The sequence below is a fragment of the Ursus arctos genome, chromosome X (genome assembly GCF_023065955.2).
Source record: "Ursus arctos isolate Adak ecotype North America chromosome X, UrsArc2.0, whole genome shotgun sequence".
Taxonomy (NCBI): Eukaryota; Metazoa; Chordata; class Mammalia; order Carnivora; family Ursidae; genus Ursus; species Ursus arctos.
Window position 1 is genome coordinate 97,417,516 of NC_079873.1, and position 13,737 is coordinate 97,431,252.

General features: G+C 33.7%; 1 protein-coding gene across 15 annotated transcripts in view; it reads left to right on the plus strand.

Annotated features, from left to right (window-relative positions):
* The window catches only part of STAG2 (STAG2 cohesin complex component), a 130,028-nt gene that overhangs the window by 48,419 nt on the left and 67,872 nt on the right, over positions 1-13,737 (plus strand). For all 15 annotated transcript variants that reach the window (XM_057314223.1, XM_057314205.1, XM_026520539.4 and 12 more), the window contains 3 exons: positions 4,031-4,174; positions 7,324-7,402; positions 12,222-12,386. In XM_057314223.1, the coding sequence (XP_057170206.1) occupies positions 4,131-4,174; positions 7,324-7,402; positions 12,222-12,386 (288 nt within the window). In that variant the 5' untranslated portion in view covers positions 4,031-4,130. The remainder of the gene's footprint in view (positions 1-4,030; positions 4,175-7,323; positions 7,403-12,221; positions 12,387-13,737) is intronic.

Genomic DNA, 13,737 nt, shown 5'->3' on the forward strand with positions numbered 1-13,737 from the left:
TGTTTATATGTTACAGTAGTTGGTGTCCAACATGTTTTCAGAAGTGAGAGAAGAAAGCTCTTTTGTTATTGAATTAAACATGTAATGTAAAATCTGAGTAACAGGCCATAAACATATTTATTATAGATAACTTGAAAAAGTTATGGTGATCAAGTTTTAGCTTTTAGATCTGTTTATATCAAAAGCAGTGCTGCAGAGAGTATTTACTTGAATTTAATGTATAGAATTAAAAATATATAATCACCCATTTTTAATTCAATAATTATACATGAATGTTTTTAACAAACCTTTAATGGCAGTATACTGTATACTTGAACCTAAGGAAGTGGTTTTAAAGTATATTCAACCTATCTACAAATGTGTTTGCTTAGTTTTCAGTGAGGAGAAACAGAAGCTCATTGTTATTGGATATATTTTTCCTCGAAAGGAACATAGTGATTGAGAGTTAAAGCAAATTTCATTTCTGTGATTTATCTTTCAAAGCTTTTGGAATGTTAACTCTTCTATAGTAGTTGCAGAGAATTGGTATATGTGATAAAAATCTCAGTTTTTCCTTGACACTAGGTGAGAGCTCCACCTTGTGATCTTTGAGCATATTTTTTAAAAAATTAGTAACCTACAGTAGGCCAGAAATGGTGTGGTGAGTTTGATCATTAAACTCATACTTTTATTTGAACATTACATATTGTTAAAGTTTTGGGTTTTCCAACTTAGGACAAATGGTATTAAGTATATTTAAGGACCTTGTTTATAAGTTTTTTTAAATGTAAATCTTTGGGGTAAGCAAATTGCATTTATATACAGCTGGAACTATTTAAAATAAAAAGAAAAAAATTCATAGCTCTTCCTGCAGATAAAGTTTATATTCTCAAAAAAAAAAAAAAAACCCCAATGCTAATTTACCCATTGCTTCTCCTCCTTTAAAGTACAAAGCAACTTATATTCTGAGCTATGAAGAAATGTTTTGGTGGCAAATTGGTTATTTAGACAATGATTAAAATAGTAAAAACTCAGATACAAACAGTTTAGTATTTATATTTAATATTATTAGGTGGCAATAGAGATAAGTGCCTTCTCGTAGAAACACATTTTCATGTTTACTGGTACAAGTAGTTCCATAAGGGAAAGGATCTCTCCTGTTGACCACTGTATGCCCCAGTGCCCAGCACTGTGTAGATACTTTTAATTGGTTGGATGGATTTTTAATATTTAGAAACTTCTTAAAACAAGTATTTAACTGGGATAGGGAGTTGGCCAGTTTGATAATTTTTCTCTAAATCTATTAGACCTTGTCATGATACTTCTTTTTAAAATACAGACACTTTGTCTGGGAGACTCATATCTTTATAAATTCCATTTTTCGTTTGTGGTTTGCTTTGGTTTCTAATTACCAAATACATGTTAATATAGCCCTATATACTGAACAAAATAATTTGACCTGGCAAAACTTGTACACTAGAAATTTGTGCTATTTAGAGGAAGGTGATAAGTATATCATATAAAATACTTATTTTATTTGGTGTTCTCTGCTTTTCAGAGCTGATGCATTCTTTGTGTCCCTTAGGAGAGTATATTTATGAATTACTTTTGAAAAACTGATATTTAAGGAATGCAGCAAGTTTGGTTTTATAAAATGCTTGGGGGGTGGGTAGAAGGCATTGCAGGTAGGCAGACAAAACAGTCATTTTATTTCCAATTTGCCATCTAGATTGCCTGACATGTTGGTTAGAACTTATTAGCTCTATACTTCTGCTCCCTTATAAAAAACAAAATTGTTTTTTAAGAAATAGTGGTTTTTTTTTTAAATAACTTGGGGTTTTTCGGAGGCTAGGGTGTATCCTACATGTGATGGCAAGCTTCAGAGCTCTGGTGTGCTACTTAGATAATTCCTTAGGTTATAATATGAATATAAGCAGATTAATAATTAAAGGAGAACAATCCTGGGACCATGATTTAGTGCAAGGAGAAGACCATTCTAACAGTCATATCTAAATAAAGATTTTACAATATGAGTACTCTTCAGAAAAAAAGAACAATTCAAAGTGGTGGTATAGACAACTCTTGATTATTCAGGACTTGATTTGTGGATTATTCATTCTTGTTTCTCCTATTACCTAATTGTTTTGTTGTTCATGGTAGCTTAATTAGAGTGAGCAAGGAAATGCAGTGTTTTGAATTTCTATTAATTGAATATTACTAGACATTATGATGTTTTTTAGAGATTTAAAATTAATGGCAAAAAATGGGGCGCCTGGCTGGCTCCGTTGGCAGAGCATGCAACTCTTGATCTCGAGGCTGTGAGTTCGAGCTCCAGGTTGGGTGTAGAGATTACTTTTTAAAAAAAAAATCTTAAAATTAATGGAAAAATTGAATTATTAGTTTCTTGTATAATGTCTTCTTTATTGGGAGAGATTAGAAGTTAATCAGTATGTGATATTTTAACATTTATTAGTAATTGGATGTATTTAGTTTTATCTGCTTTTTCTTCAGGTAGCCATCAAGTACTAGATTCACATGGAAATAAAAGAAAAACATAAGAAAATTATAAAAGAAAGTTACACACAAGATTAAGAGCTTCAGACTCAGCCTATTTTCCCTTTTTTTGTTATAGACTTGTCATTTGCTTTTAGATCTTTCTCTCAGTTAGGAACTGCATCTTTGACCTTCAAAACCAGAAATAGTATCCTTCCTATGGCCGAACTAAATTTACTTCAGTCACAAATGGTATTTATCTGTTGTCCATATGACATTATTGGTATTTAAATTGATTGTAAGTTCCTTAAGGGAATAGATCAGAGCTAACATTTTTCCCCTTCCCTGTTCAACACGGTGTGGTATTATCATGGTTATTTATTAATGAGTGAGACTTTGGGTTGTATGTTTCTCAATTGTAGAAGAAACTTTTCTTTTTTTAAGTAGGTTTTATGCCCAACATGTCACTTAAACTCATGCCCCCAAGATCAAGAGTTGCATGCTCTACAGACTGAGCCCACCAGGTGCCCCTAGCTAGTTCCTTTTAACTGTATTGTACATCATCTGCAAAAAGCTGTAGAATTTTCAGGCATCTTGTATTATGGTTTAAACTTGTCATAAGGATTTTAGGACCAGTAAAAGAGTCACATCCTGTTCCTAGTTAGGACATATGTCTTTTTAAGCCAGCCTGAAGAATCATAACAAATTTTATTTTATTTTTATTAATTAATTAAAATCAGAACATTTATTGTGTGACTCATTGTTGAAATCCTTAAGATGAGCTGGATGCTGCAACAGCTGCCCTCTTGAGTTTAGGTGTTGTTCCTTCATGGAATCCATGTCTGAATCTGCCGTATACAATTAGGTGCCTTATTCGACCAGTCCCAGTGGTATTTCGTCTTTTAGCCTCCACGCTTCAGTTGTACTTCTCTTCCGCTTGGCAAGATAGTCACATTTGCCACAGGTGGACTTATGAAAGTGGTAGGGCTTAGAGCCACAGTGGCAGCACAAAGTGTGTGTCTTGTTGCAGTGCTTTCCAGTAATTATGTCCCCTGTCCCCTTCATCATGTTGTTTCTGTGGCTAAGACCAAAGAGTGAAAATCATAACAAATTTTTAAAATAATTCTAATACAAGGGTTTTTCTTTGTATCTGTTGTTACTGTTGTGGGACTGCAACAGTTTTTAACAAATCCTGTCTAAAAAAGGCAGTCAGGGTGCCTGGGTGGCTCAGTCGGTTAAGGGTCTGACTGCGTCTGACTCTTGGTTTCAGCTCAGGTCATGATCTCAGGGTCCTGGGATTGAGCCCTTTATTGGGGTCCCCGCTCAACGGGGAGTCTCTTTGCCTCCCCCTCCCTCAGCCGCACCCCTTGCTTGCGTACTTTCTCTCAAATAAATAAATAAATCATAAAAAAAGTAAAGGTAGTCAAATGCAAGGGAAAAAAATCCTAATATACTAAAGGACAGTAGCAGGCCCTGGGAAATTTAGTTCTTGAGTATATATATCCTTCCCAATATTTTTCATTTGTTGGTAATAAATATGGCATCCCTTCCCTTAAAGGAATTGTTTGTCTTAGAAGAAAGAAGCAAACCATTGTTTTACCCACGTAAATCTATGAATATATTTCTGACATTGGGGTGTTCCAGAAGATGATAAAGAAATGATAGCAGCTCCAGAAATACCAACTGATTTTAATCTACTACAGTAAGTATATTATGAAAAATTTTAAATACTTTTTCACAAAATGGGAAATACATTAACTTCAGTTAAAATTATTTCTGCAGAAGATCTAATATAAAAGATTTAAGTGTGTATATTTTGAAACAGCTTATATCAGTGCTCATTGGTCTCTGTAACAGTGATTCCGTGTTTTTTTTTGGTACTATGTTTTTAATTTATTTTTTAATTTAGATACAGTACAGTTTATTATTTTTCTGTGCAGTTCTTTGAATCCATATTTGGCTTTACAATAGCAGCTGTTTTGAGGGAGTGCCATGAAGTTATTAAAAAGTTAAGTGTTCTCATTAGTAAGGAATATATACCACATTAGGAGGCACTATCAGACTTCTGTTAAAAAGTCCACTGATATAGGCTTAAGCAAATCTGGGAGGGTGGGACATGCTAGCCATATTTTTTTTTCAGAAACAAATTACATGCTTATTGGTCTATGAAGTGACTTCAACAGAGGTATTTTCTTTACCCTTGTCTTAAAAGCTCCTTATTCAACTTTTACTCTAATTACTCTTTAGTGTTTGATGTAGGAAGGAATTTGAGCTACTGTATATAATAGTGGTTTTCATACTAAGCTGCAGTTTCATGAGGTGCCTCGGTGAAAAGGGATCCTTTAAACTGCCTTTGGATCCCGTTAACTTTATACACATATACACCATACTGTATTTGCTGTTGGGATCTTTATAATACTTGATTTGAAAATAATTTGGTTGCTAAAAATTTTGAAAACATCAGATAGATAGCTTTGTACATAATGGTAGCCAGTGTCTCCTTTTGATGCTTTATAGATTTTCATTTTTAAAATAATTTTATTATTTTCAGTGGAGACTAAGGTGGTCTACTGGGATATTGCCAAATTTCAAAGTTTGCTTTTTAATGTGATTTTAATCCCAGTGTATATGGACTCTATTTTAAGATTCTTGAGGAAAATTTCTTGTTTTGTGTGAGGGAGGATACAGGATAGTTTGAGAAAAAATATTTTTGGACTATTATAAAATTATGAAATTTCTTAGATATGTTAATTAAGATTGGAGACAATTAAGAATGTTTGTATTATAAATTAGACTGCTGATTATTAGAATATCTCAAGTAATTAAGGCCTGAAATAGGATAATGGATAAAAGGGAATTGATGTTGTCGAGGTAGAATAGACCGTATTTGTTTGGGTATGTGAGGTGGGGAGCAGGGTAAAGAGAAAGGAGTGGAAGAGTCAGTCATGTTAGGTGACTCACGAAATTTCAAGCCACTAAAAGGTTAACATAGTATGCTCCATAAACATACTAGCATAGGTTTTTTTACCTGGGATAGGTGGTGGTGGTGTTCTTTTGATGTTAAAAGTAGAGGAAAACATTGGAGAAAGACAGAGTTTCAAGAATATTTCTTCTCTGGTGGGGATATTTTAGATACCTATCCTGATTACTCCCTTCAGCTTTCTTCATAAGGTTTTCCACTTAGTAATCAAACCTCTAGTGGCTCATTCTTTCAGTTGGGATAGCCTGGAGATGAGGATTAAGAGTGTAATTGAGCCTGTGATTACTCTATGGTCATTGGAATATTGCGAAGACTAGTGAATCTTTGCAGACTTACAGCAGTTACTGAGCTAAGAGTGCTGGTATCCCACAAATGTCTTGGGAAGAAAGAAGTATTACTTATTTACAGCAAGATACTTAAAAACATTTTCTTTTTTTTTTTGCAAGGCCATATAGGCATGTGGGAAGAATATTGATGACAACAATCTTCTTAAAATGTAATAGGCATGAGTTTCAGGGTTAATATTACAGTAGTCATTCAGGTTTTGGTGCATTAACTCTTGGGAAATGGTATTTATTGTAGGCCCTTCCTCACAACATTATAGGACATAGGATTTCCACTATCTTCAATACATTGTTTAAATTACTTTGTAGGTAAGTGCTCTAAATAGTAATTATTTTCCTTGCTAGTGCTTTAACCATTATGATAGGTATATAAAGTATTCCTATCTCATAGCTTCTGGACAACTGGTTATTTTAGCAATAAAAATGGAAATAGAAGAAATCTAGTTAGAGAAGACTAGCTTTTTAGAAAGAATAGCTTTGCATTTTGATTCCATTTGTTTTAAGCAAAACTGATCCTAGGATTACATATTTGAAGTGTTTTAATTTTTATGGGTGTGGCTCAATTCTAAAATCCATTATGACCCAAATTTCAAGCATGCCTTGCCTTAAGCATTTAAATGAGGGTATGTTACTACTATTTAGGTAGATCACCCATGTTTGTATATATAGGAAGCATTACACTTGCGTATATTTAAATTAGCCTTTTTCCTTATGTGTGAGAAAATCCAGATTATATAAAACAGCCCATCTACTCCAAAATAAGGGACAACTTCTTAGAATTATAGATTTATATATTGAGGAGATTGAAGAGACTTTAGAGATTTCATTCTTTCTTTCATATATATGTTTATAGATGAAAAGATTGAAGGTTGTCTCTTGTCTAAGATCACACAGTGTCTTAGTACTAGAACCAGTTCTCCTGACTGTAGTTCAGCACCTCTTTACTTCATAAAGGATTTTGATAAATTAGCACTTCCCTATTGTATTTCCAATGGCTTAGTTTGTAAAAATGTTCTATACATATCCTTTCAGAAGTACATGTTTTGTGTAGTTAGACTTACAAATATTTTTTGAGTGAGAGAGGAATGGTCAGAGGATTAATATTACTAGAATTCCCTAATAAAGGTCATCCAGTTCCTAGCGTTAAAATGCAGTCTTCTCTGAAATCCATGATCTTGAATTAGAAAATGAAACCAGCCATTACAATAGAACACCACAGTTTCTAGGGTTAAAATTTTGAGAGCCACTGGTATTATACGTTTTATGTTTCAGTTAAAAATTAAGAAAATAAAAAATTTTTAGATATTTTTGTTTTAGATTATTGTTTTATAGTTTGTTATGTAATTTTATGTTTGGTAATATGCTGTGGTATGATATTTTGGGGAAGCATCTTAATTACATTTAATGCTAATAAGGAGTTTTGTAAAGAGTTAACCAAGGCCTTTCTTTAGAAAATATGGCAGAAATTAGAAACTCCACCTATATTTCTAGGAAAGTTTTAAATAATTGCTTATCTTTCTGTCACAGGGAGTCAGAAACACATTTTTCTTCTGACACAGATTTTGAAGACATTGAAGGAAAAAACCAAAAGCAAGGCAAAGGAAAAGTATGTATAGAATATTTGGCTTTATTTTGGTCCTTAAGGTCATTTGTATATGTATATGCATATATACATATAAAGTATATACAGCTGTTTTAGTTATATCTCAGATGTTATCTTTTAAAAATGCTTTACCTCCCCCAATTGGTATGGTAAGCCTTTTGAATGCATATGGTTTCTTTGGCTTCTAGGTCAGATACTTTTGATTATCTATTTTCCACTACTGTAAAGTTGAAATTAATAATACAGCACTGTATCTTTATTTTAAAAATTTTATTAAGTTCTTAATTTTAATTCCAGTGTAGTTAACATACAGTGTAATACTAGTTTTAGGTGTACAATGTAGTGATTCAACAACTGTATACATTACTCAGTGCTGTTATGATAATTATACTCTTTAATCCCCATTACCTATTTCACCCCTCCCCCCACCCACCTCCCTCCGGTAACCATCAGTTTGTTCTCTGTAGTTAAGAGTCTGCTTCTTGGTTTGTCTCTCTCTTTCTCTCTTTTTCCTTTTGTTTCTTAAATTCTACATATGAGTAAATTCATATGGTATTTGTCTTTCTCTGACTTATTTTGATTAACATTATACTCTGTAGCTCCATCCATGTTTTTGCAAATGGCAAGATTTCATTTTTTTATGGCTGAATAATTTTCCATTGTATATATAGACACTATAACTTCTTTATCCATTCATCTATTGATGGACATTTGCACTGCTTCCATAATTTGGCTATTGTAATTAATGCTGCAATAAACGTAGGAGTGCATATATTCTTTCGAATTAGTGTTTTTGTATTCTTTGGGTAAATACCCAGTAGTGTGATTATTGGATCATAGGGTAGTTCTATTTTTAATGTTCTGAGGAATCTACACGTTGTTTTCCACAGTGGCTGCACCAGTTTGCATTCCCACCAACAGTACGTGAGGGTTCCTTTTCTCCACATCCGCACCGACACTTGTTGTTTCTATTTCTAATAGTTTATTTTGTAAAGCACAGTATACTAAAGACGATGTGATATTCTGTTGGCTTTATTTACGCATGAGTAGTCAAATGTAAAGCAAAGCAATAAATGAAATTTCTTATTCTAAAGCATCTTAAAAATGTAACCTATAACCAGTTTAAGTCTAATAGGTTACAGTTGACTAGAGTTTTACTCTATAAGTAATGCCAAGGATAAAAACTAACAAAGTATGGGGCACCTGGTCAACTCATTTGGAAGAGCATTTGACTCTTGCTCTCTGGGTTGTGAGTTCAAGCCCCACATTGGGTGTAGGGATTACTTAAATAAATAAAACTAAAAAAAAAAAACCTAACAAAGTGAGGTTCTGAGTAAATAGAATGCAAATTTAGAATATGAGTGCACAGCCTGAGGGCTCTGGATAACTTGGTGAATGGATAAATTATTTTGATGTTTTGGAAAGTACATTTGACTTTGCATGTGTGTAAAGGCACTGTGCAAAAGATGACTTGTTTTTGTTACCATTTTCTTTCCCAAAATGAATTTTGGATTTATATTTTCTTATGACACATTTACTTTTATTTTTTATCTATTTATTTATTTAAAAAATTTTTTTAAAGATGTTATTTATTTAGAGAGAGCAGGGCTAAGGGCAGAGAGAGAGGGAGAGAAAGAATCTCAAGCAGACTCCATGCTGAGCTTGGAGCCCCATGCGGGGCTTGATCTCATGACCCTGAGATCATGACCTAAGCTGAAATCAAGAGTCGGATGCTTAACCGACTGAGCCACCCAGGTACCCTGATACATTTACTTTTTAAAAGTCTGTAATAGTGACGCCTGGGTGGTTCAGTCAGTTAAGTGTCTGCCTTCGGCTCAAGTCATGATCCCAGGGTCCTGGGATTGAGCCCTGAGCCCTGCATCGGGCTCCTTGCTCAGTGGGGAGCCTGCATCTCCCTCTCCTGCTCCCGCTGCTTCTGCTCGCTCTTTCTGACAAATAAAATCTTAACAAATAAAGTCTATAATACAGAAATGTACAATGAAGAAAGTAAATTTCCCTATAAAACTATCACACAGAGGTAAGATATTCTTTAAACATTTTGATGAACACTCTTTTGTGCATATACCTCTCCATAAACATGCACATATAATTTTACTTAAATGGATTCATACTATGCAAACTGTTTAATTTGCTTTTAAAACTCAATAGTATGTTGTAAGCGGCTTTCCTATCAGTGAATTTTTCCTGTCATTTCTAATGGTGTCAGAGCATCCCATTTTATTTGTGGAATATAATTTATTTAACTAATCCTTGGCATATATTTTTATAGTTCACATAATCCATGTTTCATAATTTCATGCTTTTTTAGTCTCTTAAAACGTAGAAGTTTTGAGATGGAAAAAGTGTGAATGAATAAAATGTTAACTCATGACTGTCTAAAGACAGCCATAATTCTAGTGGGTAGTATATGGTTATTCATTAGAAAACCAATTTTTCTTGTTCTGCAGCCGTCTTGCAAAACTGAAAATCTACTTTTGACTTTGATTTAATTTACAAGTTGGGACAGGACTCACAGTGGCATCTGAACAGAGGACTCCTCAAAGTTTTTGTGCCGCAGTTTAACTTTATGTAGTCACTGCTATGAGTGAGATGTCAGGGCTCAGATTAAGGATTTATTATAATAATAATAGTAACTACGTTTTGACACTATACTATGTATGTTCCAAGCACTGTGCTAAAAATATATGTTACCCAATTTAATATTTAAACCGCCCTGTGAATTAGAAAACTTCCTGATTTTATAGATAGGAAACTGGTCCAGAGAAGTTCAGTGGTTAAAGGATTTGAGCCCACATCTGTTAAAAGGTGGTGAGAGCAGAAGCAGGATTAGGGGCAGAGGAAGAAGCAGCAGCAGACTCCCCGCTGAGCAGGGAGCCTGACGCGGGGCTTGATCCCAGGACCATGACCAGAGCTGAAGAAAGAGGCTTAACCAACTAAACCACCCAGGTGCCCCAACCAGTGGTCTTTCTTTAGAGATGTTTTTTGTCTGCAAGGTTGTTTCCAGGTTAGCATGTTTACTTCTTGTACTTCTCTGTATTCCTGTATTCCTTGCACGTTGTTGTTTTTTTTTTTTTCCTAGCATAGCATATCCATTGAGCCATTTTAATTGTACTAATTAGTTTTCCATACCAACAGGGAATATTGAAGCATATGATAGATAAATTACAAATACATAATTCCATTTAATTAACATTAACATTTTATACTTTTTTAGTGTACTCTCTGTAGTTGATCTTTTCTTTCACCCTTATCTCTGAAATTCCTTTTACTGGGGACAATAACCTTTCATTCTACAATTGGAAATTAATGACTTAGGTTCACAAAGACTGAGTCTCATTAACAAAATAATGTAAATTAATAAGTGATACATTTCAGTTGTTAGGAAGGAGTTTGAAGTATTTGCTAGAGTAGGGTGGTTTTGGACTCTTGAGGAAGAAGGAAGGACCCTCTCTGGAACAAAGTGTAACAGGCAGTCAGTAGAAATAACGTTTGTAGACCTGACACGGTAGATCAGGGGTCTGCAAACTACGTCCTGTTTTTGTACTGCTCATGAGCTAAGAATGGTTTTTATATATATATATTTTTTAAAGATTTTATTTATTTATTCGACAGAGATAGAGACAGCCAGCGAGAGAGGGAACACAAGCAGGGAGAGTGGGAGAGGAAGAAGCAGGCTCATAGCAGAGGAGCCTGATGTGGGGCTCGATCCCAGAACGCCGGGATCATGCCCTGAGCCGAAGGCAGACGCTTAACCGCTGTGCCACCCAGGCGCCCCTTGTTTTTATATTTTTAAAGGGTTGTAAAAATAAACAAAGAATATGTGACAGAGATAGAATGTGGTGGCCTGCAAAGCCTGAAATATTTACTGTCTGGTATTTTACGGAAAGTTTGCTGATCCTTGCTCTAGATCATAGAAATGTGTAGGTTGAAAAGAGACCTAGAAATCATCTCTTCTAATCTGTAAAGATTTAATACAACTCTGACATTTTAGAAATGAGGACTCTGAGTTAGGGAATGACTTGCTTTTCTATAACAAGTTAAAAGGCCATGGGAAGTATTTTATAACTGAGGCGTGTAGGCAACCTTTTCACTGATTTATGAAGTCCCCACTCCCCAGTATTGACAACTTCCTTATAAAGGGGCTTCATTTCCATAATGTTCATTAACTGAATTTTCATGATAAATAAGTGTTCAGTTATCATTAGTTGTACAGAGGAACATGATTTTTAAAATTTGAATTTGCCTTTGTTTATCCAGAATAAGAATGAGGTTGATACACCTATTCATACTTTTTAGAATTTCTTTGTTGGTGCACTGCAATAATTTATGAGACTGACAGTAGATAAAATTTAAAAATTTGAACTAAGTACGAGTTATTTGTTTGATAAAGTGTTTTGTTATTCTTGCTGCCCATTTAGTCTACACCTTAAAGCAGCAACCCTATGAAGTAGGTACAGTTTTATCCTCACTTTACAAATTAGAAACTCTGAAGCACAGTATGGTTAAGTAATTTGCTCAACATTACTCAGCTAATAGGAGTAAAAATTTGGACCCATGCAGTCTGTCAGTCTGCAGAGGCTGTGCTCCTGGTGTCACGTGAGGTGTCTGGTACTATAAATGAAAAAATTGATGCCACAAAGAGGCTGTCTCAACCATATCATTTTATTATGACGTGTATGGCACTCCTCTTTAGGTCAGGTTTAGGCATGTTCTAATTATGTGTCCTTTTAGCTGCTTCTGCTGTAGCTTTATTTTGAATTTTCAAGGATAATGATATAACTTAACTTGTATTTTTATGCAGACTTGTAAAAAAGGCAAAAAGGGCCCAGGAGAAAAGGGAAAAGGTGGAAATGGAGGAGGAAAACCTCCTTCTGGTCCAAACCGAATGAATGGTCATCACCAACAGAATGGAGTGGAAAACATGATGTTGTTTGAAGTTGTTAAAATGGGCAAGAGTGCTATGCAGGTAAAGTTTATTGTGTTCTTCCCAGTTTATTTGTATATTTTAAACTTCAGTGAGTTATATAAAACCCCTGAGTTAATTGCATTAAAAAAAAAATCTAACACTGCTTATTAGAAAAAAACAGTCATCAGAAAACTAGGGATCTGTCTGTTCAGACATAAGACCTTTAAGCTGTGTCTTGAGTCATTTTCTGCATTATTTTCTTTTAATGGCATATAATAAAAAATTATTTGCTCAAAAAATATGCTGATGTAAACTATGAGGTTTCAATTTCTCCTGAATTTATATGGCTGCCATTAAAATATGAAGTCCTCTGCCCATACAGAATTCTTGGTTGAGTGACCTAATATAATCACTGTCCACTTTAGTGAATTGAATTATGTTGATCACTGTTGTCTATTACAAAGTTTATTACTTGTGCTGTTTCTTAGCAGGGGAGTAAAAAGTGAGAGTCATATCCTTGTCAAATCATCCTAATTTTATTTCTTCTGCATAATTTTATGACAGTAGAAGCATTTAGGCTTTACAGTGGAGGCTAAGCCCATACGGTTTTAAAAAAATGAATAAACACTGTACTCAAAGAATATACATGTTTAATAAAGTTATTTTTTAATTTATAAAAGCTATAAGGAATAGTTTTCGGAGGTTTAATTTTAATCAAAAAAAGGCACACATGGATGGTTTATGGAGAACTAGACATTTAAGCTTCTGTTATTAAAGACTAACATACAAAACTTGTTTATAAATATGGACTTATCTCAATATGTATTGTTTTGTAAATAAATTCTAAGTATCATTTGGCATTGATAAACTGCATTTTTACATGTAAAATAAAAATTGTTAGTTGTTTTGAGCTATCACCAGTTGTACAGTGGAACGTGACTTACAAAATTTGAATTTGCCTTCATTTATTCATAAATGGTTTGCTTTTTTATATAGTTGTGATGAGGGTGTGGTTTTTTATTGATGTTTTAAATGATTATTTCATATATACATTTGATATTTTTAAAAATAATGTCTTGTATTATGGTGCTGTGGTTTATTTAGTCATTCCCTAATTTAAAAAGTTACCCTTTCTCTCTGTTTCCCATTTTGGGTTAACTTTATCAAAGGAATAAATTATCTCAGTTATGTTATATATGCCATTTCATTACTTTCTTTTTTATTTTTATATTATACTTTTTCTCTATAATATTTTATTCCAAGCTGTTAAGTGCATTAATCTTTTTTTTATATCTTTCATTTTTGTTAACATCAGAAATCTCAACTTATATCCACAGCTAATTAGGCTGTTCTATTTTTGTCTAGTCTGTAGGGTTTTTGTTTAACTTTTTGGCTCATCAGAAATTTTTAA